The 25,723-nt window shown below is 50.6% G+C and overlaps 2 protein-coding genes across 9 annotated transcripts in view; one reads left to right on the top strand and one right to left on the bottom strand.

Moving 5' to 3' along the window:
- Nucleotides 1–21,572, bottom strand: part of IRX2 (iroquois homeobox 2) — a 37,650-nt gene extending 16,078 nt beyond the window's left edge. Inside the window, exons 1-5 of one of the 8 annotated variants that reach the window (XM_036309073.1) lie at nt 21,071–21,566; nt 19,310–19,835; nt 18,290–19,003; nt 17,459–17,536; nt 15,841–16,758 (exon numbers count right to left, since the gene is read on the bottom strand). In XM_036309073.1, coding sequence (XP_036164966.1) covers nt 17,484–17,536; nt 18,290–19,003; nt 19,310–19,835; nt 21,071–21,316 — 1,539 coding nt within the window. In that variant the 5' untranslated portion in view covers nt 21,317–21,566 and the 3' untranslated portion in view covers nt 15,841–16,758; nt 17,459–17,483. Of the gene's footprint in view, nt 1–15,834; nt 16,865–17,458; nt 17,621–18,289; nt 19,004–19,309; nt 19,836–20,785; nt 21,030–21,070 lie in introns of those variants that run through there. The other 7 variants (XM_036309076.1, XR_004967539.1, XM_036309074.1 and 4 more) reach the window with 7 other exon arrangements.
- A 602-nt stretch (nt 21,573–22,174) lies between these two features.
- On the top strand, nt 22,175–25,205 carry CUNH5orf38 (chromosome unknown C5orf38 homolog; the record flags this gene model as incomplete). Its single annotated transcript, XM_036308609.1, has 2 exons — nt 22,175–22,378; nt 24,796–25,205. Coding segments are annotated over 2 exons (456 nt in total), but the record flags the coding sequence as incomplete, so codon positions are not given.
- Between the last annotated feature and the right edge of the window lie 518 nt (nt 25,206–25,723).

The following is a 25,723-nucleotide window of genomic DNA, read 5'->3' as shown; positions in this document are numbered from 1 at the left end:
CTTCTCAGATTACGGGACACCAACTAATATACATTTAAAACACAGTGTTCAAAATATTCACTCTAACAGTTATTCTTTTGAAACACATGCACCTGGCACTGTGTAGAGCATGGAGTCACACAGCTGGGCCGTGGGCAATCCGCCCTGGACACTTACAGAGAGGCCTACAGGGAAGCTCACTATGACCTGCTGGCCACCGAGGGGGCTCTCAAGGAGGCCAGGCAGTGCAGCCAGGGCCCCCTTGGTGAGGATGGCTCCCATGAGAGGCCAGTGGGGGCTATGGCGAGGTCACCCAGCCAATGGTGGGTGCACATCTGCAGGAGGATGTGCTCAAGAAGAACCGCCCACACTGCTCCTTACTCTTTCAGAAGCAACTTGTTTACTGACCCTCAAGCAGTGCCTTTGCACTTCATCCTAAACTTGAGATGTTTACTTCTCAAAACCTGGATATATGTGCCCACTGAAACTTGGCATGCAGGCACCTCTTGCCCAGCTCCTGATACATGTGAGACAGCCGAATGAAAGGAAGAGGGGCTCCACTGTGCCTTGCAATTTCTCCAGGCAGCTGGTGCTAGACAGAATATGCCAACTTGCTGACTGGTGATGACTGACAGTCCCCAAATATTCCTGAAATACACGGTCAACTTAATACGTCTTGCTTAAGGGTTGTTAATCCATGTGAAATAACGTAGACATAACTCCTGCTCTAAAATTAGATTGTGCAGGCGAAGCAGGAATCACAGGGGATGAGCCTCGGTGTGCAATTAGGGGAGCAATGCAGTCTCCTCCAGGAACTGTGTGTGGGGGGAAGGGGGAGAGCGCAAAAGGCAAAGATATTGTCTGTGATGTTAAAGACTTAAGCGACTTCAACCAATGTTTGAGCCAAGCAAGCTCAGTGGAAAAAAGGGAAAGAGTTTAACAGAAAGTGCGAGAGATGGGACATGCTTATGTGGGTTATTCCCTCAGTTCAGTGTAAGTACTAGAGCCTGGCTGGTGTGCCATGGAATCAAGTCAGCAAGAAGCCAACAGTGCACTCATTACAAGAGAGAAAATTAAAAGAACAGTTGGCATAAGCCACAGCTCTATATAGCTCATCTCCCTTTCAGATTTTGAGTTATTCATGGAAATTTAAACTCTATGGGCAAGAGGAAAGATAGGTAGAAGGAGGGTAGAAATAGAGATAGAGAAGTTTATAAAATCAAAAAAGTAAAGGTCTCAGAAATGAAAACGAGGGCCGAGATTTTAGTTTCAGGTTCCAGAAGAACAAAGTCCAGAGCACTTTCTTACTCTTCATTTGCTGAGCTCTGGGTGAGCCTGGGGTCAGTCCCAGAAGTGTCCCTGCCCCAACCAGCACCCTTATATGACATAAGGTGGCAGCCACCTGGGCCTGAGAGCTGAAACACTGGTCATTGCTACCTTTTTGCCTAGCAATGGGTTTTGGATTATACAGTTTGCTTGTGTGTGTGTGTGTGTGTGTGTGTGTGTGTGTGTGTGTGTGTGTTTTCAAATGCTAAAACCCTTTTTGTAAACTTGTTGTGGAGTCATTTAAGAAGGATCGATGCTAGCAGCTAGCTACTCTACTCTACTGAAATCAGAAGGGACGTTCTGCCATTCCCTATCTGTTGCATATAGGATGGAGTTTGTGTTCATTTTCCTTTGCTGTATGTTCACACAAAATTATAGGTAGGCACTTACTGAGAAGATTCCCATTGATGATGATGAGAGCTTGGAAAATCCTCACCCACACAACCCTGGGCTGGTCCTGGCCCATTGTCTTTATTTCGTCGATGACAGTCATTTGCCCAAAGACTAGTTAGCGGCAGGGCCAGCTGAGGATGGGGCCTTGAGGGGTGTGGCACAGGGAAGGAGAAATTACCCTGGAGGAGCAGACTTTCGGTGAAGGCTTAGCTGGGCTGTGTAGAGAATCTAGAGCCTGTCTGGCCTGCAGTGGAATCCAGAGCAAATGCCTTGCCCTGGGTTAATCTGGGCAACTTCCCAGCCTCAGTTTTCTCACCTGTAAATTGGGGATGACAGTCATCACTGTACTGTAGCACTGTTGTGAGGATTAGATGACATCATACATACTAACTGCACACAGTAAGCACTAAGTGAATGCTGGCGGTGACTGCCTTGATAATTAGCTGAGTGTCCTTAATCGCTCAGAGCCTCAGCGCTCTCCTGTGTGAAAGTAAAGTAACATCAACCCAGACACCTCAGGGGTTTGTATGAAGTTTATATGAAGCATGGATGTGATGTGCTAAGTAAACAATCTACTGCTAAATCTTGGCTGATTCCACAATTTGCATCAACTCTCGGTCTGAATCAATACTGTTGTGAAGCATCTCAAGCCAAAAGCCCCCTTTCCAAGCAAGTTACATGAGAGAGACCCTGATCGCTCTTCCAAAGTGCTAAACAACCCCCAAGCTTCTTAACTTTACCCTGACCACTGGAATTAACCCAGGTTTTAACATTCACCATAAAAGATATGTGTGTTTGTTAAATGAATGGTCCTGTCCAGCCAGTGTGTCTCAGTGGCTGAGCATTGACCCATGAACCAGGAGGTCACAGTTTGATTCTTGGTCAGGGCACATGACTGGGTTGTGAGCTCAATCCCCAGTAGGGGGAGTGCAGAAAGCAGCAGATCAGTGATTCTCTCTTATTATTGCTGTTTCTATCTCTCTCTCCCTCTCTGTTCCTCTCTCTGAAATCAATAATATATATATATATATATATATATATATATATATATATATATATATATATATATTAATGAGTGATCTTATATGGGACAAAGAAACCATGTCATAACAAATGATAGTCTGGCTATGCCCAGCTGTGATGTGACCATGGATCCTGAAAGAACAGTCTCCCTCATCATTGGCTGCTGTCAATCTACCCAATCTCCGTCATCCAAGATTCCCCCCGCCACACCTGCTAAGTCAAAGAAGCCCAGGGCAGACCCATTAGTGGAAGTACAACTTAGTTCTATCGTAATTATGCCTTCCCACATCCCCAAAAGAACCACCCCAAAATAAAATGTCCTTGGAAACCAAAACTTAAACATGAGCATAATCTATTTGTTCCCCAGCCCACAGAATGCTGGCTCAGTTTGATACAAATGATGTTTGTAGCCACTAATTAAACAAATAAAATATTAGGCTGAGAGGAAATTTTTCAAATGCATTTATCTATTGAACTACTCTTTCAAGGCCATTCATTAAAATTAATAGCAGTTAATGTTCATAAAAATGGTTTTGAATTTCATGAGTTTCTTTTTCATCTTTGAGTCTCCTACCCAATCAAAAGATCTCTGTGCTAAGTCTTATGAGCAGGGAAGAGGGTCTGGAAAATGATACTATTCTTTGAGGGGAGGGGACCTAGCAGTGTCTGCACAGGCAGACATGCCCACGCTTGCACACACACATGCACACAGAGACATACACACTGTTCCAGCCCACTTTAAATTTTGGCTATAGCATATACATAATGTATTTATAAGCATAGTTGTCAGCTTAATTGATGTCATTGCTAAAATGCCATCCCTTATTTTGTGGCAGTTAAAAGCCCATAAGTTCCATGAAGTAGTAATTAAACTTGTTCTACCAACCTAAGTTCCCTTTGCATTTGTACCTAACAGGGATTCAGCACTTCTCACAGAGAGTTTTACTAGAAGACATCTCAGTTAAGAAAGCATGTTTTTTGCTCACTTTCTGCATAACGAAGAGCTGGAGGCATCACTGTGGTGGCAAGTTAATTAACTGTGAGGAGCTGTCAGCAAGAGGAGGGGCTGGGAATCGAACCCCAGCTGCTGTTTCTCCCCTCCCACTGCTCCCTGGTACTGTCCTCTGCTTCTCACCCCGCACATATTTTAATCAGTGCATGGCATTTCAAGGCGCCTTGATTATTTAACAAGTATTTAATAAGAACATATACCTAGAATAAATTCTAATTGTCTGCAGTTAATTTAAATAGCCCTTAAGAGCAGTTGAGCCAGTTTCATATGAACAGGTCCAATCCCATTAAAGAGATTGCACAGATTTCTTGAGAAGATGAGAAGGACAAAGAATGTGAGTTTGAGGGTCCAGCCTCCTGCACCTGACTGTCTACCTAGCCTCCTGAACCTGCTTGTCTACACAAAGCCCCTGCAAGTTGTCATCTACACAAATATCTTGAAGTTATCTGCACAAGTTTCCTGCAGTTGATTGTCTAGACTAGGCCCCAGAAGGTGGCTGTCTGCACTGCGTGCCTGCCACTAGCAGTCTGCACAGTGTCTCAGCACAAAGATGTGTTTTTGAAAAAGAACCAGCCAGAGAAGATGAGGGCAATTATGCAAGAGGTTGGCAAGACCCATGTCCTACTGCTGAGGGCCGAGAGTCTCTGATTCTGCAGGCAGGGTTCCTCTTGAGCCCCTTGATCAGGCCGGTGTCAGGTCTGCAATCTGCTTCAGGAAGATGTTTTGGAGTCTGGGTGTGGAATGGCTTGGTGAGGGAAAGGTTTTGAGGCAGGAGACCAGCGTTTGGAGGCTGTAGTGGGCAGGTGACAGAATGAGGGCCAAGGGGAGGGTTGTAGTGGGAGATTGGACAGGCAGGGAAAGAAGAGAGAGGAGGCAAATACCAGTATCTAGGCATTGCCTTTTCAACTATCATATGTCTTCCCTTCAAAACAGGTAAAATGAAAATGTTCCATTTCATGTGGGTTCATGGCTTAGTGTATCTCGTTTTACCTCAGTGTAAGTTTTCTGTTTAGGACATACTAAGCAGAAAGTCACATAGTCTATGAACAAACTTGTGTTTCCACAGACCACAGAGCAGGCACAGCAAATGAGGAGCAAATAGAACATTGTGCTGGATGGGGGACCAAAAACCAAAGTTCAGTGGTCTTCCAAATAAATAATCTCAAGGACACAGAGTAATTCAAATCCACTGAAGCTGACAGGAATCTCTTAGGAACGTTGTGTCCCCTGTAGGATGGTAAGAAGCTCATTGACAGCACTCGTGGCTTTATGAGTGGCGTTGCACAGCATCACAATGAAACTAACAAAAAATTATTGAAAACCCCAGTTAGCACCACTGGCTTTTTGTTATTGTTGAATTGAAAAGTGGGCACTTTAAAGACACTCTAGCACAGCCAGTATGACTCAGTGGCTGAGCATCGACCTATGAACTAGAAGGTAACAGTTCAATTCCTTGTCTGGGCAAATGCCCAGGTTTCTGGCTCGATCCCCAGTGGGGGGCATGCAGTAGGCAGCCAATCAATGATTCTCTCTCATCATTGATGTTTCTCTCTCTTCCTCTCTGAAATCAATAAAAATACATTTAAAAACAACCAATACACATGACTACGCATCAAAACTGCACATTTCAAAGAGTACCTCATGACCAAAGCTATGGCTTTGATTGCATCATATTGCTTCTTGCCTTCTCCATCTGCAAACACTTGAGCTCACACATATTCGCTGTGTGATTTCAGGTCATTGCACACCCACCAGTGTCCCTGCCCACTGGGACACAGTCTGATAAATCAATCCAGCTCCAGAAAACAGGCCAGGTCCCAGATTTGGATGCTGTCATTCCTTCTTCCTGCTGAGTGTGGGGAAAGGTGGCCATGGGCCCACAGCTGAGTCAGGGCTAAGGAGGTTTCCAGTACCAGGAATCACAGCCTGAAATAGAAGTCTTCTGTTTTATTTGGCAACTATGTTATTTAGCATACTTATATATTTATGTGTCCATTGTATTATATTTTTAATGTACTTATTTGGTGATTGGCTCAATTATTTCTCTCAGATGTCTAAAAGACACCTCTGAGGTCAGGAAGAGGTCTATTTCTGTGCTATATAAAATCAAACGTCAGGACATTATGCATTTGTCAACATCATAGAATGTGCAACAAAAGGATGAACCTTACTGCAAACCTAAGGACTTGGGTTAATAGTAATGGGTCAATATTGGATTGTCAGTTGTAACAAATGCACTACACTAATGAAAGATGTAAATAAGAGAGGAAACTGTTTCTGCACTTGCTGTGTTGTGTTTTGTAATTCTAATACTACTTAAAATATAGAATCTATTTTAAAAATTAAACATATAAGATGTACCCATGCTAATATTTGATTTTTTATATGATATGAGCAGTACAATGTGAGAGCAGGGTCCAGCTTCCTGTGTGTGAAGTTAATAGCAAACTGAGAATTCAGCTAAGAGAGGCTGCCTTTGAAATCACACCTCTGGTGAGCTGGTGACAAGTGCTCCTGCAAAGTCAGAGGTCCTTGACCACCTCCAGAAAAGGGGTTCAGAACTCAGAAGCCTTAACTATCCCAAAAGGCACTCCTGAGTATGGCTGTACTGCACCCAGGCCAACAGCTGTTCACCTCCAAGGAAATAAGTGAGCTTCAGGCCCTCTCTGTGTGACCCTGTCTCCTTTTAGGGCATTATTGGCCTCTGCTCCTTGGCCTCACACTATCTAAAATTACCTTGTTGCCCACCCAGCCCACACCCATTGATGTCCAACCCCTGGTGTCTTTGAAACCACATTCCCAGTCTTGCTCCCAATTTCCCCACTACACCTTGGCATTTAATCTTCCTTACAGCACTGGTGACCTGGCTTCCCATATGCAGAAGGGCAGAAGGAGGCTCAGCAGGGATGACCATGAACTTGCTCTCTACTGGGCCCTAGTGGAGCGCTGCTGCAGAACGTGAGGGCCTTCTACCCATGCCATCTCCACTACCTCCCGTCCCTCTGTGGGGTTCCTCAGGCCTTTCCCTATTGGGGATCAAATGCCGCGTTAATTTTAAAGTTTTTATTAAAATTTTGATATTTATATATTATAATATGTATGTTGCCTTTAAATTTTAATAGATAGGTTAGAATATTTTAGAGGAAGTTAGATTTGGGGGGAAAAACACAAGTTGGTTATTTTTATTTCTTACATTTCTCTGGTTTACTGTACAGTTTCTATTGGAAATATACAAGGTGTCCCCCCAAAATGTATACACACTTTGAATGATTATAAAGTTGGTGTTTATAAACACACAGTTCATTTTCAAAATTTAAAAGAATCTACAGAAGTGAATAACTTTTTTGTCAATGCCTGTTTTCAAACTGATGACCCTTCTGGTCCAGGCACTGCTAATAATGCAGAGCAATGGAATCACAAACAACAAGAATTATTTAAATCCATATTTATGAAACCTCAATCTGTCAGTTGTTGAGGTTTTGTACTGTAGACTTTATCTTTTATGTATCCCCATAAAAAAAAGTCTAGTGGCAATTTAGATTAAATGTTCTTTGTTCAAAGCTTAGTTTGGCTTCACCCATTATTTCAAATCAGTTAACCCCGAGAAGAAGTGAAAATTAAGAGAGTTAAAGCATGTATACATTTTGGGGGGACACCCTATATTTAATGTACACTTTCAATGAAACTGCTTTTGAATTTTTGAATAATTATTTCAGTGGAGCACAAATTATATGAACATCTTGATTACTATAAGGTAAGGAGTGAGTCTACTGACAAAAAAAAATCGATGGAATAAATAAGTAATTTGTGAATTATTCTGTCTTCATTTTATTACAAATTCAAACACTGCCCCCTCCCAGGACAGAACGCTCAGACATGCACAGTGACCATGACAGTCCGTCCTCTTTCGTATGTCAATGGCTTCCATGCAAGTCATATTTTGTAATTTTGTCATTAGAAGGTATGTTTTCCCAAGTAAGAGGACAAAGCACATCATACTGAGCAGTTTCTAAGCCTGAGTTCCAGATGTTCACTATTCAGATACCCGGTGTGGGACTCATTTGTCCTCTTGGCCTAGATCCAAGTGGGTATCTCTGGGCCTCGGTAGGGTGAGGTCTGTGAATGGGACAACAGGGGCAGTGGGTGATGATGCCTGGGCTGTGTGGGAGGAGGTGGACTTTGGGAGGAGGGCCACTTGAGCCACTCAGAGAATCACACAATGAGAGTCTTGAGTGTTGCCGCCTCCACTTCCAAAGGTCATGGATGTCACTGTCATCATAGCATTGTCTGGGGCACCTTTGCCCAGCAGCACCCACCTTCAGAATGCATGTACTACCCCTTCTGCAGGACCACTGCCCGGAGCCAGGGGTGGGGCCAGGCCAAGGCAGTCACCTGGCCTGTACAGAGCTCACACCCCATCCACCTGGAACACACTCCAGGTGATGACCCCACACACTTCTCTGGGCCTCTCACACCAGATGGTTTAGAACCATCACTGAGTTTCTGCCAGTAGCATTTTCAACCTCAGAGTCACAGGCTGAGTGCCCTGGCCTGGGGTGTGCCAGCCCTGCAGCCCCAACCCCAGGAGCTAGCTTTCCTGTTTACTGTGCCTGGTATGCACTGTGCACCTGAACACTTGACGATCATACGGTCAGTAGAAATTGTTTACAGTATAACTCCCGTGAGGGTCTGTCCCCAGCTTTATCTTCTTTCAAAGCACAGCTTTAACTCAGCCTCTTTCTTTAGAAAACATCCACCCCACCAAAATGTTAAACTGTCTCTCTCATCCTGGCTTGGGCTCAAATTCACACCCCCACTCCCACCCCCATCCCCAGCCAGACGTCCTTCTGGAGGAGGCAAATACACAGGGTTGGGCCCTTCCAGTAACCCCTGTTTATTTCTGGGCCCATTACCACCAAGGGCACTTTTATTTGAGGAGCTGAATATCACATAATTTTGAAACAAATGTTTTTTTCACTGCTTGAGAGCCAGGAAGAATAAACCTGGAACCCGCCTGAGTCTCCTGTTTAAATAAACTAATGTCATCGCTTGGTAGGCAAGGAACCTGATCTTGCCCCCACATTTGAGTTGAGCCCCCCTCCTCTGCCTGCCAGCCTTGGGGAGCTGGTCCCAGGGCACCCATCTGTCCCCCATTCCTCCATCTTGGCTCTATGGACACCCAGGGATCTGTTACCCCCAGGTGTAATTGGGGGTAGGATAGGGCTGAGTTACCTCACGGCCACAACTTCCCACAGGTCAACAGCAGTGCTCCCCCAAAGGTTACCAAGCACACCACCACCCCAGATCCTATCCTCACCTGCCCTCAGCCCCAACCCAGGGCCTCCTCTGTGGCCTCCTATAGGTCCTGCAATCAAGAATCCTCTCCAACCTGTGGGAGATGTAGCTCCTAGGGTCCTGCACCTGACCTACCAGCGCTGACCTCCCAGTTCAAAAGAGTTTTCCTATCCGGGTCCCATGAAGAAAAGGGTGGGGAAGGGACTGGGTTGGCGAAAAGAATCAGATGTTAACATTTCCCCCTGATTCTGTAGCCTGCCCTTGGGGGCCTGTCGCAGGGCGAAATCCAGGCGATCTAGAGTGCTCGCGGGCGCCCCCATCCGGGCCGCGGACTGCACTGCGTCCACGTTGGCTCAGTCACCACCTCCAGGAAGCCCTCCAGCCGTCTTTTTTAGGAGGAGCGCAGAGAGGGAAGGAGTGTGTCGAGGTGACTACATTCGTGTTGTGGAGCCTGACATGTCTGGAAAAATTTCCTTAAAAAGAGAAACGTCACTGGCCACTCGCCTGCGGGAGTCCTGCGGAGACGCCAGAGGCTTACTCCCGGCTCTCGCTCCGTTTGTCTAAGGGCGTCCCCGCGAACGCCGCTCGCGGGGCCGTCCTCAAAACCCCGGCTCCGCGCGGGTCCCCGTGGTCACTGCCCGCCGCGGGCCGTCGGGGCCTTGCAGGAAGGCCTGTGCGAACCGAACGGCAGCTACAAGAGTGTGTGTGCCGCTACCCCGCTCGACGAAATGGGGTGCACGCAGGGGGGATTAGGAAAGGAAGGGGACAGGGGGAAGGCGGGAGGAAGGTGCCCCGTCCTGGACGCGTGGGGGGCTGCAGAGGAGAGCTGTCCCCCAACCTGCGTGATTGCCTCCAGCTCAACCTAGGAAGCCAACAGGCTTTCGATTCGCGGCGGCGGCCCGCGGGGGTCCCTCTGCCGCGCAACCCCCGCCTCCGCGCGCAGTGGGTACCGCCGGGTACCCACCCAGCACTCCCGGGAGGGGTCTGGATACCTCGACCCCCCCCCCCCCCCCCCGGGAACTGGAGGCCGGGAAGCGGTGAAAGAAAGGGGAGCAGGGGAGTTGCGGAGGGGAGAGCTCCAGAGAAGGGCCTGGGCGATGCGAGCACCGAAAAGAGCCTGACTGGGGCCAGGAGCTGGATTGAGGGAGCCCGAGGAGGGCCCGGTTGGGGGTCACTTGAATGCAGCCTGGGGCGGGAGTGGGGGAGCCCCGCGTGGGGCCTCCTCCAGGAGCTCGGTCCTACAGGCATGTAGGTGGCGGGAGCTGGGGGACCCCAGACACCCTCTCCCTTCGAAGGGAAGGAGGCCTGACAGTGGCGGGAGAACATCAGCAGGCGCTGGACCCGGGCCTCAGGTCCACGGGGCCCTGGGGGCGCAGCCTCCTGCAGGGAGTTTCCCAGTGTCCGGCTCTGCCCTCTTCTCCACGCCCCCCCCCCCCCCCCCCCCCCCCCCCCCCCACACACACACCCCGCGCTCCGCCGCCCTGGCCAAGCGCTCCCAGCTGCAACCTCGCGGCGACGCGAGCCGGTTGTCCACTCTGCCTTGTCCTGCTGCTGCTTGGTCACCCGCCTAAGTCCGGTCGCTGCCTTTCAGGGCCCCCTTAGGACCAATGAAGCGCACACGTGGCGGCGCTGCGCTGGCGGGCGCAGGACAGCCATGGGTCTGGGGGTGTACGCTGAAGGATGTCCCAGCTCGGCCGACCCAGGGCACTGGAGAGCGGGGGGGGGGGGGGGGGGGAGTCCCCTGGGGAAATGATTACAGTTATGTGGGAACAAAATACGCGCGCTCGGCGCCCAGCCTGGCGGGGCTGTACGTGCATTAAGGAGGCTCGGGCACCAGGGCTCCCCGGGATAAGGTGGGCAGGGAGCAGGCCCACCGCGATCGGCGGGCTCCTCCGGCGCCCGTACCATTGCCCACGGCCGCTGGCGTTTGGAAGGCGTAAGGGCGACAGTGGTGACAACCTAGGTCTTCCTTCTGCGCAGCGGAGCGGCTCCCAGGGCTGACACCGCCTCTCTCCTCCACGTCTCTCCGGCACCGAGCGGCCGCCCCGCCTCCCGGGCCACCTACTTGTCCTCAGCTAACCTCCTACTTCACCCCCCAACCTTCCGAGGAATCCCTTCCGCGCGGCCCCGGGCGGTAGGTGAGGTGGGAGCGGAGTACACTCGGGACCTGCACCCGCGCCGAGCGAAAGCAGAGCGCCCTTCCCGTCCGCAGGCCAGACCGCCGCCCTGCCAGAGTTAGTGCGGCCTGGAAGTCGAGTTTGCAGGGTCCTCCCCGGCCCACTCCTCCCCTATTAGAATAAGTCAGGGGTTAAATGTCCGCTTTGCCCTTTCTCTTGATCTTGGAGGGAAGGCAAGAACTGCTGGCACCTTTCTAGACCTCAGACCTGCGCTGCTGCAAGCAGTCCCAGCCCCTCTAACTTTGATCAGCCTTATTAATTCCAGCTGCGCCCTATTTGTTTGTCATTTTCCCCTTTTCCTCTAGAATCATTATTTATGGCAGGGAGGGGAGGGGGAAGGTGCGGTGTGGTAGAATGGAGACAGGCAAGGGATGTCTGCGAACAGGAGGGTGAATGTGAGTGTTTTCCCTAAAGGTCATCAAAAAGGAGGGGCCCAGAGGGCCTGGTCTCCAGGTTCATTACTCAAAAGCATTAACTAATTACCGGATCAGAGAAAAGAAAAAATAAATATGAAAATAACCAAAGGTAATTATAGCCCTGTTGTTGACACTGAAGATTAATAATTGATCAGGAGTTACACAGGATAAATTGTCAATTTATCTCCCCACAAGGATGCACGTGCTTGTGTAGCATTGTTTTGTGTCTTCCCTGTGGGCATTTCCTGTGGAGATCAACTCCGCTCACATTGGGAGGCAACCCCAAACCTCACAGTCGCTTCTTTAAGAATATTACATTTCATTTGTCTTCAGTTTCTTATGGAACAAAGTTACTCTGGGACACCTTAAAAACAAACAACTTTTCCCTTTTACCTTGGGGCCAAACTTAAACAAAAACATTCTTCCTCTTTCCTTGTTCCTGGGATTGCACAGAACAGAGGAGAGTGATTGCATAACTCATTTCATTTTCACTACATTACCAGTATAGTCTTCCTTTGTAACATCTTCAATCTCTACCTTTCTTAGAAAGAGGGAGACCGCTCTGTCCTCAGGAGAGGGAGGGAACACAGGCCTATTCTGTGTGTGTGTGTGTGTGTGTGTGTGTGTGTGTGTGTGTGTTGGGGGGGGGGGTGGGCTCTCTCTCTTTAAAGGAGTAGCAGGTGAAGCATGCAAATAGGGGGTGTTTGCGGGTAAAACTGGGGTTATAGGTTTCTTCTCCCTCTCCCACCAAAGGCTGAAGTCCAAGTGCATATCATCAGATACCATTTCCCTAGAGTTCCAGCCAAACCAAAGGGGAGGGCTGGCCTGTGCTTTCATTATGGCCAATAGAAAGTAATTTTCAGCAACTGGAAAATTATATTGTCATAGATTACTTCTCCTTATAATAAGCCTTTAAAATATCTGCAGGGATTTGTCACATAAAGGTTTGAAAAACACATCAAAGGGACATGTCTCCTTTGCAATATGTAGAAATTCAAATGGTGTTAATCATAATAGCCACGTATCACAAACGTGTATTGTCCCCAAGATTGCCTCTTGGGTTAACACATTTTAAAAATGCTTGAAATGTTATATTTTGTAAAACAGTTAAAAACACATATTTAAAGATCTATTTAAATCCTTAATTTGTAGTAAAAAAAAAAAAAAAAAAAAAAAGGACGTTTTCCTTGAGGTTTCAATGCACTGGATAACTAAAGAAAACCTACAGGGTGGATAATCATTGTATATTGCTTTGCTACTCAGGAGAACTTGCTAAAAATTCAGTGTATTTAAATTTGAAAAGGGTTGACTCTGAAAAGAGAAATTGGCTTGGAATGTTTTTAAACTTATGTCTGTTTACCTCAACTCTAGCAGTGGAAGTTTAGGGCACATTTATAACGAAACATTAAAAAATGAAAGGTCCCCTTTACTCTTTTAGCCTTTTTAATAAATAATTTAGTGCAATTTTAAATGACCCTAAAACTCAGTCGGGTTTTGCGCGCGGCTGCTGCATTCCTGTGTTTTGTGGGAATTTTTTTGTTTGTTTGTTTTGCAGTGATTTGCACCGCGCAGAGACCCCAGTACCCGATCAACGCGTGCAGAGCATAGCCCGCAAGAGCTCCAGCGGCCCGCGAGGGGGTGAAGGCAGGCGCCCCCTGGACTCCAGGCAGCGCAGACAGGCCCCAGTCTTCGCCCTTCGCTCCGCCCCTCCCCTCCTGCCTCGCATCAGACAAAGGTGGATGAAGTTCTTTTCAAGTTTCAAAGGCAGTGGCTGGGCAGCTTTGCAGAAACAATAACTCTTTTATTGGGAACAAATGTTGACATTTGATGGGCGCGGGAGGCAGCGGCCGCCGGGCATGCGCTCCCGGTGCTCTGGGCAGCGCAGGGCCTCCTGGCCCACCTGAGATTAAAGCGCGAATTCCGATAAATCAGCCCTAATGAACCCCGGACTGCAGAGGGCAGAGGGGCCACGGAGCCCGGAGTGTGATCAGGCCAGCACCCAGCCGCTTGCGTGGCTCCGGTTCCCCTTGTGCCCGCCTTCGGGAACAACTGCACATGGCTGGCGACTATATTTTTAATTAACTAGATTTTAAAGCAAAAATAAAATTAGACCCCATTAATCCTTCCCCAATGAAAGATACCTCCTCACCCCCACCTCCCTTCATCTTAACTAAAGATCTGCATGGCGAAGAGCTCATAAATCACTCGACATTTCTTTAAAAAGATCCCTCTAAACACCTGCAGGTTTTATGTTCTTAGTGTACATTTAAAAATCAAGTTCTCCAGGAAGAAATCCAGGTCAGGAGGCAGGGTGGGTAAGTTATGGAAATCTCTGATAATTTGTTGGGCATATAAACATCAAAGAAGATTCGTTAGCCTGGGCTAATCTCCTGAGCTGCTTTGAGTTTTCACCAATTGAAAGGTGCAGTTGTCCCTGAGAATGGGGTCTGTCTGGGGTGTGTGCCTGTGTGGGGGGATGTATCACATGTCCAGGTAACACAATCTTCTGCTCCAAAGGGAGGCAGCTTTTATCCAGGCTTCAATTTCTGAACATATGCGCGGAGATCAATTTTTGCTGGGGTTTTCTACTCGCACTCGCCACACTTTAGGAGATGGAGTGTCTCCAGCGTTGCATCTTAATGAGGCTGTGTGGTCTTCCAGCGTTTAATTTGTTAAATATTGTTAACTTTCATCCTTTTCACTGAAGTCTTCAAAATACTCTACTTAGAATATTACATAAAACAGAGATATTGCCGCCATGTGTGTTGTATTCCCTGCCGATTTAGGAAAGATGGCTAATATTAATAAAAGCCAACGACTTATCAGCTTCATACTGTAATCTAAAAATGCTATCTGCTGGGCGGGGGTGCGCGGGGGGGGGGGAATCATTATCTTCACAGAAATTCTATGAGGTTTTATGTCTCAAACAAAAACAAGCAAAGTCGCTCCCAGCAGCTCCCTGTAACTTCCACAGATGGGCATTTGTTTTCCTCCAGACACACTGCCCCAGTGGCCAGGCACCCATGTGAACAACCCTCCTGTCCCTGAGAGAGAGCTCAGCTCCAACCTCTCCTCATCTATTACTAGGGGAGGCAGGAAGGAGTGAAAAAGAGTTCTGGACCCCAAATATTCACTTTAAGTCTAACCTCCAAATGGTCATATATCCAAAGCCAACAAAATGCCTAAGAAGTCACAGAAAACCGAAAACTGAATCTGCTCCTTTCCTCCACAAACCACAACCGCTCCTCCCATGGCCCAGTCAGTGTCCAGTTCACAGCCTCCTAGCTTTGCCTCAAGTACCCAAGATTACTTTCAAATACCCTTTCTAACAAGAACCCCAGCAAGAGGCCACTAATTTCTACAGCACAAAAAGCCACTGGAGAGAGATCCGTTTGTCAATATCAAGCGGTCCAGCAATTTCCCATCCTCAGACACATGGGCCTATCTGAGCTGGCAGATGTTTAGACAAGATTTTATAAATTGTTCAATATCAGCCCATAATGAACCCCAACTGACCATTCCAAAGCAGCTAAAAGCACCCGGGACGTCCCCCGCTGGGATGCAATAATGTGCTCATGCTGCAGCATTATTAATCACGGAATAAAATAGATGAACCTCTTGAAAAATAAGTGTATGATTGATTAAAGGGCAATCTGAGGAGCTATTATTCTTGTTTTATAACCGTAAGTTATATTCACTCAATTTATCTTTGCAGAGGAAATAAATGATTGTTCATTTCTTTTCTGAAATTATATTATATGGATATCCATATAATTTTGCTGAAAATTAAAGTGACAGGTTTCCTGCTTTTATGATACTAATCAAAGGAAATATGTTACTTGCCTACAAATTCTAGACTTGTCCTATAATTAGATAGTGAGTAACACAATAATGAGGCAATAGTCTAAGGGTGTTTAAGCTTTTCTTTTCCCCCAGGGTAAGGGTAAGAGCCACTGAGAGGAAAATAAATCTCTCCTCCCAGTTTTCGCCTTGTGTTTAATGTGAGTTATACGAAAAGGAGAGTTAAGAAGTCATTCAATAAATCTGAATAATCTATGCCAATTTGGATAATTTAGGCTTTAAAGTTATTTAAAATAAATAATCATTTCCATCAGTAATTTATGGTGGGGGTATAACTCTTTATTATCCATGTTACCACAATTTTCCAGTTTACTTTACTGAGGAGGTAATAAATATTAAATGGATCCTCAAGCACAGGGATGTCAGGTCATTTTATTTTGCCAAGCTTAAAAAATATTTACACTAACAAGTATTTTGCATATTCAGAGCACAAAATTTTAATTTCCTTGCAATACATGTGTATATAAATAACTTAAAAATCACAGATATCTCCCTACTGCTTATTTCTCTTCCATCTGCCTTTTTTTATGAGCAGAAAGGGGAGGTTATTTTACACATTATCTTTAAAAAGCCTGAGGTCAGATCACCTGGGGTGGGGACTGCTGTCACTGCTATCCCTGAGGCTCTCTACCCAAAGCATTCTTTTAAGAAAAAGGAGCCCCACACACCATGTTGCTGTAGTCTAGTCTGTTTTTATTTACAATTTAAGATATAAATTAGTAAAGAATTATTGTTAAACAACCAACAAAGATTGTATAACCAGCAATGTTCAAATAAAAACCAGGCAGAATTTATTTACAAAAAGTTTAGATTCCATTGCAATACAACTTGCATAAATTACTAGAAGCTTTATATCATTATAAAAATAAATATCAAATTTGTTTCCACTTTTTAAGTACTCAAGTTCTTCAATCACGTTTTATTTCTACTGTGTACATCTTTTACAAATAAATTTTACAGTAAATCCTATCACACCTATAGCATATATACCGTGGCAATGAAGTGATCAATTCAAGATATCCTGAGAAAAAAGATTGTTTTCAAAAGTCACACATACATTGGGGAAGCTATACTATGCCAACAAATTCACGTCTATCCAACAAATGTCTGTTCGGTTCGGTTAGTCTGAGTTGACAATGCTCTGCGGCTCCTTCCTTTACAGTGGCACAAGATGCGGTCCGGGTGAGCGCGGCTTTTTACGTCTGTGTATTTATGAACTTGGGAAGAAAGAATGGCCTGCTGACTTTTTTTTTTCCAAAGCAATTGTGACACCTACCTGTGGACCAAGGAAAAAACCAAATCATCCCAAATCTTTCAGTTCCACACCAACATCATCACATTATAAAAAGGAGTCATCTGAAAGGGCTCGGCCTCTTTCCCACCTTTAAGAAGTGAAATAAGTAATTTTGCCTATTTGTAAAATAGGTATTTTTTTTTAAAACTGCTGTGAGCCAGAGGATCTGCAGGGTCCTATTGAGTCCATCTGGACTGGGGGGGGGGGGGGGGGGGGGGGATGGGCCTGATAACAGAGGAGTGCTTCTTGTCTCTCAGTCTTACTATGCAAACATCATCTAGAAAGGTTTCTGATACCAAGTTTCAGTAACACTAGCTCATCAAAGCAAGTGTCTATTCCGTGTCTAGTGGAGCAAACGTACTCCATATTGCACACAAATTCCCAGATTGAGAATATATATATATGTGTGTGTATACAGAGAGAGAGAGAGAGAGAGAGAGAGAGAGAGAGAGAGAGAGAGAGATTGATTGATTCTTCAAAGCAGAACTTCAGCAAAAAAAGAGGGACACTATGAAAGAGAACAACTCCTCTCCCACTTAAAGGAAAAAAGACCAAGAAGATTTCAATGCTGTCTTCAGACCCCATGACAAGAAGCAAGAAATAGACATTAAGCAAGTTTTCAGAGCAATTGGTGCAGGGAGGCTCCCCCAGGGTGGGCAGAAACACCAGGAGGCCCACTTACTTGTATTGCTGTACACATGGCCCTTCTATAGGTAGGACTGGATGCCCCCACCAACCACGGTGCAGCCCTCACTGGCATCTGTCAGGGGAGGGGGCAGTTAGTCAGAACCAACCCCGTAGCCATCTATCTCCCAGACAGCAGCACACCCAGGAAGCCTGCTCCCTGTATGGGGCCAACAGTAAGAGGAGCCTGAGTGTCCACCACCACTGTGTCAGAGGCAGATTTTGGTCACATTTCTGAGCTCTCATTTTTTTTACCCCCTTGAGCTCCTTTTACAGGTCTTATCAGCTCAAGTCTGAATTATGAGCAACAGAGGCAATATAGAGAAAGGGAGAGGAAGGAATAAGGCTCCGGTTTTCTATTTTGAAGAACTAAGGCCTCTGGGAATAACTGGAACGTTTTGTTTCCTTCCAGCCAAAGGCAGAAGGAGAGACTATTAACAACAGAACACACCAAAGCCGAAGCTCAGTGGTGGGGAGACAAACTACAATTCGAATTTCGTGACAGTCTGTGTTTGACCAACTAAAACTAGCTGCCCTGGCCATCATAATAAATAAGTAGGTAGTAAATAATAATGAGATGGGTCTCATTATGGATCACTTGGCCCTTCCCACCTCTTTTTGGAGTCATTACCCCCGCCCCCCCTTCACTTCTCCTAACTTTTAGTCAAAGTGTGGTGCATTCTGTGTTTTTCCTTTCTCTCCTAAGTGACAAAGGTTCCCCCTGCACATCCACAGGTCTCCCAGCCCCTTCCCCGCTCCCTTGGGAGTGCTGACTATCCGGGCCCTGCTGGCTGTCCCTCCCAGAGGACCCGTGGCCCCAGCAGCCTACCTTTCTTGGGCTCATAGCTGCCGCCCGGGGGCCGGTAATGGGACTCCAGCGGATGCGTGCCTGCCTTGCCCGCGTCGCTGGCCGCCTTGGGCGCCACGTGCAGCGCCTCTCCTGGGCCCGCGGCCGCCGCGTTGTACCGCAGGAGCCCCTGGCCCTGCAGCGCCGCGTTCAAGTTCCCGTAATTTGTGTAGTTGCCATAGAAGGGCGATGTGTAGTAGAGGTGGCGGCCGAGCAGCGGGGACGCGGGGTAGGGAGAGCCTCCGGGTGGCGCCCCCGACGAGGCCGGCGCTGCGGCCGCGGGCAGCCCTGGCGGCGCGCAGCCCGGGCCCACGCTTGGCTGCTTGAGGTCCGACGTGGCGATCTCGGCCAGAGACCACAGCTTGGGCTTGCTGGCGGGCTGCGGCGCGCCCGGCGACGTCCGGCTGCCCAGGGGGGTCTTGCCACCACCGCCACCGCGGGGCGCGGCCTCGGGCGGAGGGCTCAGCAAGGGCGCCTCCACGCCGGTGAGCGGCGACGAGGTCACGGCTTTGGATGGCGCCAGGTCCCGCTCGCCCTCCTCCTCGTCCTCTTCGTCGTCCTCCAGGTCGTCATACTTATCCTTGCACTCTGAGCCCGATTCGCACAAGGGGTCCCCGGCACGGCAAGGCAGCTTCTCCCCGTCCGACTCCGCAGAGCAGGAGTGATCCGTGAGCGAGTCGACGTGCAGGCTGATCCCTGTGGGGACGCGGGCACCGTTGTGGCACGTGGGGCAGCCGGGGCACCCGGGACCCCTCTGCCCCCACGTCCCAGTGTACCAGGCCCTCCCCATAAGATTCCTCACCTCCACCCAGAACCTACCAAGGCCTATGGGGAGCATGGCCTCCCTGAAAAGCACCCCGAGGAATCTTTAGGCCCACTAGCTGCCAGGCCCACTCCTTGCCAGGCAGCTGTAAGGCCAGCAGCATCCTCCCCTCCCTCAGCTCTGCGCCCCGCCTGGGAAGAAAACTCCCCTGGACTTCCAGCCCACCAGGTCTTGCTCACCTTCGTCCTCCGCCGATGTCTCGGTGCCCTCCTGCGACTTATCCAGACTCTCCTTGCTCCTGGCTGCGTCACCCTCCTCCTCGTCTTCATCCTCGCTTTTGTTCCTCGGGGCCCACGTCATCTTGTTCTCCTTCTTGAGGCGCCGGCGCGCGTTGGCGAACCAGGTGGAGACCTGCGTGAGGGTCATCTTGGTGATGATGGCCAGCATGATCTTCTCGCCCTTGGTGGGGTAGGGGTTCTTGCGATGCTCGTTGAGCCAGGCCTTGAGCGTGGCCGTGGCATCCCGCGTGGCGTTCTTGCGGTACGCTGGGTCATTGAGCTGGTACGGGTAGGCCGCGCTGCCATACGGATGATAGCTGATGGCGCCCGTCATCCCAGTCGTGTGCGCGTCGTAGGGCGCGCCCTGGAACCGACAAGAGCCGAGTGAGTGGGGTACGCGGGGACCTGGCAGGCAACCTCCAAAGGCAACCCCTCGGCCCTCCCGTGGCCGCCTTTCCCACGGTGAGTCTCCCGCGGTGGGGCCGCGCTTCCCGCAGCAGCAGAGCAGAAAACAAAACAAAACGAAACAAAACAAAACAAAAAACACGCAGCGCGTTATTAAGGCCAGCTGTTGATCACAAAAAGCGCTGCAGTTTTATTCCCGAATTTTGAACTATTTCACTTTCCTAAAATGGTATATCTTCCTCTGCAAATTTCCTGGGCCGCGAGTATAGACGCACGCAAACACGCAGGGCCGAAGGTAGTTTCTTGATATCTAAATTTTTCTGGATTCTCAAGCACTGAAGCCTCCCCCTTACCCCGCCCTTATATGGTTAAAAAATCGCCCCAGCCCCTGCTCCGCCATTCACCAGTCTAAAGCTCCGCAAATCCAATTTGCAACTCAGAAGCCAGTCACCGTTTCGAATTCTTCAAATACGCGGCAATTAGCATTTTAATTCAGCCTTTAACGTTTAAATTTGAGGCTTTTTGCAACCTTCACCAAGGCCCCTGCTACTCCGGCGCTGCCCTGGAATTCCACTGAGGGCGGGCAGTGTCGACCTAAATGCTACCATCGCCGGAAACGCACTCCGCCTCCGGGCCTTGTCAGGAGCAGATCCGAGGCGCGCGGACCAACCCCGGGTACGGGAGCAGGAGCTGCTTTCGGTGCCCAGGGAACCGAGAAGGTACTTGGCGGGCCACAGGCCCGCGGACACGTTTTTCGAAAGCACAGCCTTTGAGACAGTTTAAGAACCAGACCACGTCGGGCAGGGCCTGGCCCCGGAGACCCTGGCAGATGCTTCGCCCCTCCCCCATCCCAGTGACCCCCCCCCTCCCCCCAAGCCCCGCAAGTAACTAAGCGCCCGCAGCCGCCCCGGAGGTCCTAGTGGCACTGACCCTCGTTCCCCGCGCCAAAAGAAGCGAGCCCCGAGCCCGCTGCGGACCCCTCGCCAAGCTTCAGTGCCTGAACTAAGGACAAATCACAACAGATCCCGATACCAGCGTAGTCGCACTTTCCAGACTCTTCGGAAAGTAGCCTTAGGAAGGCGGCGCGGGACGCGGGTCCCAGCCGGACTCAGAAACGTTGCCTGCCGGCCGCGATGCCTCTCACCCTGGACTTTTGTCCTGCCAGCGGCGTGGCAGCCCGAGTCGGCGACGCCGGAGCCACCGCCCACGGCACGTTCCCCGCGCCCCCGTTCGCGGATCCCCGGGCCCGCTCGACTGCGCTCCGATCAGGGTCCCCAAGCCCGGGTGTCCCGCGTCCCCGCCCGCCCGAGCGGTTACCATGTAGGACGGGAAGCCGGCGGCGGCGGCGGCGTCGGCCGAGTACTGCAGCGGGCTGCCGAAGCCAGTGGCCGCCTGCGCCGTGAAGGCCGCCGAGCCCGGGTAAGGGCTGAACGCGGAGCCCGACGCCGAGCGCGCCAGCTCCTCGCTGCGCGGCGCCGCCAGTGCCGACGCGCCGTACGCTGGGCACGAGTAAAGCGCCAGCGAGCCGGGCGCCTGATACAGGTAGCCCTGCGGGTAGGACATGGTGGGCGCGGGGCCCGCGTCACGCCGAGCAGCGGGCAGGGCTCACGGAGCCCTCCATCCACGCCCGGCCCGGGCGCGGCGCGGCGGCGGGCGCGGGGGCCGCGGGCCGAGGTAGGCCGGCCCGGGCACTAGCCGGGGCCCACAGGCCGGGGGAGCTGCGGGACGGCGGCGGAGGCGGCGGTAGCGCGGAGCCGGTGGGCGCAGCCGCGCGCCAGGCCGGCGGTCGGGGTTTGGGGGAATCTGAAGTCGGGAGTGAGGAGTTGAGGAAGGAGCGCTCGAGTTTCCGAGGGACATTGGAACGCTGAGCTGTCCGTCACGCGCTCATCTGCATATTCGGGCGCCCGCCCCCTCCCCAGCTCCGCCTGCTAGGCCTCTTCCAGCTGCCTAGCCGCAGCTGGGGGAGGAGCTGGGAGCCTGGAGGGAGGAGAGGGGATCGGGGAGGAGAGGGAGGCGGGAGCGGGGGAGAAAGGAGGAGGGAGAGACGCGAAGGCTTTTGTGGCGTAGTCGCCTCTCGCGCAGCCCCAGCCCGCGGTCCGCGGCCCCGCAACCTGGCGGGGCCGAGCAGCGCGCCCCGGCGCGCACCCACTCCTACTCGCACGTACTCCCAGCCCCACTCCCGCCCTAGCCACCCCTTCTTACCCCACCCCTGCCATCCTGTCCCAATCCAGCCACTGACCCGCCCCCCAGATCAGCTCGAAATGATTAGGCTAGAGGCCGCCTGCATTCTGGCCAGGCTGGTCCGCTCCGGGGACGAAGGGCCTGAGCCCCCCTCTTCACCGGGAATAGGCCCACCCAGGTGACTTCCCTCAGGGCCCCAGTGTCCCAGCCGACAGCCTACGGGGTGATGGGGGGCGCTAAACGGTGGCACCGGCGGCCCGGGTCTTCCTGGGGGTGGCGTGCGCGGCTCTCACTTCCACCTTGCTGAGTCTACTCTGCCTCACTGTGGGAGGCGCCCCGCGTGGCCTCGAGTCTGGTCACCTACCCCGCGCCGACCAGCGTGTCCCCGCAGGACCCGGATCCGGGGCTCCTTCGTTGCGAACTGCCTGCCAGGAGCGCCTAGAGGTGAGCTTTCTGCCCCGAAGTCCGTGGTGAAGATTAGGTCCCTGGGTGTTAGCACTTTCGGATGGGAACGTTTTATCACACGCTGCCAGTGCTTCACCATCTAAAGGGTTTTATTTTGTCTTAATAACTTGAGTTCTCTTTCGGCCTGGTGTAAAACACTCAGGGGAATGACTGTCATTGGACAGACGACCTTCTCTGAGAGGACATGAAGCCTCGCTGTCACTTGGGCAGGAAGGAGAAAGCTGGTGGCTCCGGAGCAGTTGGCAGCGCAGGTAGCTCAGGTAACACGCGGCTCCAGAGGAGCCTCTCGGAGCACGAGAGAGGCTTAGCTAGGGACGCAGCCTCCGGAAAAACGCCACTCCCCATCCCTCTTCTACCCTTTCGCCACCAGGGTCCCGCAGAAGTGGAGGCCAGGAATCACCCTAGGGCACTCCCAGGGGCTCCACAGGGAACCTCGTGTGTGCAGGCCTGAATGTCGGCGCCCACCCAACAGGTGCTTCTTCCTCGGGGCCGTCTCGGGTGGGTGACCTATAGGGAGAGAACACCTTAGGCGGGAGGTCCGGCCTACAGCTCCCCTCCTCCCACACCGCTTCCGCCCCCACCCCAGCCCTGTTGGCTCTGCAGCTCGCACAAGGGCCTCTTTTATCGTATCCGAGTATCCATACGACTCCGAGTCGCACGGGCGCAGAGCGAGGCTGCAGCGCACGATCGATAGGCTCCAGTCGCCACCGGAACCTTCCAGGCACAGGCTGAGTTTGATCGTCATCGGGTCCAAGGGAACCAGTTGCAGATTGTACTCCTTGGCCTGCAGGCTTGTAGGTGCGGTCCAGGCAGTTACACTACTAGCCCCTTCTCCTGCTAACCCCCAACCCATTCGTCCTTCGGTCCTCCCATCCCGGCCCCCCATTGCTCCCCACGCCAGTACTCTTACAAACTACAGCCCTGCCCCCTCTACCCATCGATCTTCACTTTGCCTTCTAGCATAGCACTCCCCCCACCCCCCATTCTCCCCCCCCCCCACACACACACACCACTTCCCACACACTTTGGGCCACTGCAAGAACCCAGCAGGGGCGGTCCAACAATTTTTCCGCCCCAAGTAGAACCTCCGAGTCCAGTGCAGGGCCAATATTTTATATCAATTATTGCAGAGTGAAAAGGGAAAGGGAAAGAGAGCCCAAGAGAGGCCCCTGCCACCTTGTGGAGCATGCCACCGACTGGATCTAGGACATTGTTGGTCTTGGGAATTCAGCCAGGGAGAAGCCTTAAAAGAGTCACACACACTTGGATGACAAGCACTGGCAGCAACAGATCAGATTGCAGCCATTCAATTTGCTTCCAATTAAATAGTTTAAGTGAAGAAAATCAGGTCTAACTTTTTATCTTAAAGACTGGCCTTGAGAATTTCCATTTCTAAAGACCAATTCCTGCTGTGGTTTCATTAGCATTTGGGGCTGGGCCTCCTACCCACCCCCTTCTCCCCCAATCCATCTCTGCCTCTGGGCAGAAAAGAAAACAGCGAATTATTACAAAAACATCCCCAGTTTGGAGCAGGAGCTTAAGCTGGGAATACAGTCGATTTTGACATCAATTAAATATCTAACCAGACAAGTGCACGTGGCTTTGGAGGGTTTCTCAGTCACCCAGGGTGAGTCTCCAGAACACTGCCTGCTCCCTCTCTGCTCAGTGCTGCTGATTCCAAAGACAGCCTCTTCCTGAGTGTATTTTTCCCCCAGCAATTACACTCCTCCACCGAAATCTAAATTTTCCATACTGCTGCCTGCTACTAATAAAAACCGTCTACCTTGCACTATTAAACAGTCGAATCGCACTACATGCCGTTTTTATTGGTAGTGACTGTAGCAAATTAAAATGCCTACGCAGAGACATTAAAACTCACGGTCTGCATTGTTACTGGAATATATAACTCGGTTTCGATTTAAAGCTCCCTGATTTTGTAAAATCACTTTTCCTTTTCTTAGATTAAAGTTGGCTTGGCTTTCTCTTTGAAAAATCAATCGAAAAGACATGCGGCAAGTGTCGAGGCCAGACTCAATGGCTCCTGGCACGGCCACCTGCGAGGGTGGCCTGGACTCGCTGGAACTGCGTGTCCAGCCACTGCGGGGAGTGTTGCTCCCAGGGAGCAGGGGCCTGGACGCATCTCTTGTGGCGTCGGGCGTGCGGAGAGCGTGGGACGGTCTGGTACTTGGCTACTGCTTCTTTCCAGTTGCCCTCCGAGCTGGAATGGGAGAAATCGGGCAGGCAGGCGAGGCAAACCTAGGAAGCCCCTTGACGGCTCCGGCATTGGCAGTTGCGTGGGCCATGTGCACTTCCAGATTTAGGATGGGCCCTCCCCCGAGTATGCATTTTCAAAAAAGAGTTTAACTTGGTCAAGTTTTTATTTCTTGTCCCCACAGTGGCCGCTGCATTTAGGACAAGGCGGCGTGGACGTGCGCCTCTCAAGAAGCCGAGTTCCCCACGAGGCCAAGCGCGAAGAAACGCCAGAAACGCGGCCAGGACTTCAGGGCCAACCGGGAAAGCGGCAGTCGCGGGCCCAGGCGCTCTGCAGACGCGGACCTTGCCGGCTGCCTGGCCGCGGGGAGGCCGGAGCGGCGCGGGCCCGAAGTCTTGCGCGCGGGCGGCGAGGGGGCGCTGTGGCCCGCGGCTGAGGCCTCGTCCCTGCTGCGGTGGCCCCAGCAACGTTCCAGGCCACCGACGGGCGGCGGGCGCCCCTGCCCTGGCGCGCGACCTACCCCTTTCCACTTAGGTTTAATTCGGGGAAGAACAATTATATCAGGCATTGCAATAAAGCTTACTCAGCATACGACCTTTTTCTCTTTGTCTTATTGCCCTAACCTTCGCTGGACTTTGTGTAAGTTTGGTGAATATTTGAGGGCGTGCGTGTAATTTTTTTTTTTTTTTGGCAATTAAGATTAATACATAGCCCAGCCGATATGGCTTAGTGGTTGAGCGTCGACCGACCCATGCACCAAGAAGTCACCGGTAGGATTCCAGGTCAGGGCACATGCCTGGGTTGCAGGCTCCTTCCCCAGTACCTGGCTTGCAGGAGGCAGCCCATCAATGTTTCTATCTTTCTTCCTCTCTCTCTCTTTTTAAAAAAATCAATAAAAGCATCTTTTTTTGTTTAAAGTATTACATATGTCTCCCTTTTCCCCGGTTGACACCCCCACCACTAAAAAAAAACATTTTTTTTTAAAAAAGATGAATACATAGATTTCACATGGGTTACCTTTCGTGAGGTAATATTTAAAATATGAGTAATTTCAGTGTATCAAATTGACTGCATTCCCAATGAAGGCCCCTTTGGTCCCAAGATCCTCCTAG

The sequence above is a fragment of the Myotis myotis genome, unplaced genomic scaffold (genome assembly GCF_014108235.1).
Source record: "Myotis myotis isolate mMyoMyo1 unplaced genomic scaffold, mMyoMyo1.p scaffold_m19_p_5, whole genome shotgun sequence".
Lineage (NCBI taxonomy): Eukaryota > Metazoa > Chordata > Mammalia > Chiroptera > Vespertilionidae > Myotis > Myotis myotis.
Note: the sequence above shows the minus strand (reverse complement) of the source record. Positions and strands in the feature narration are given on the sequence as shown.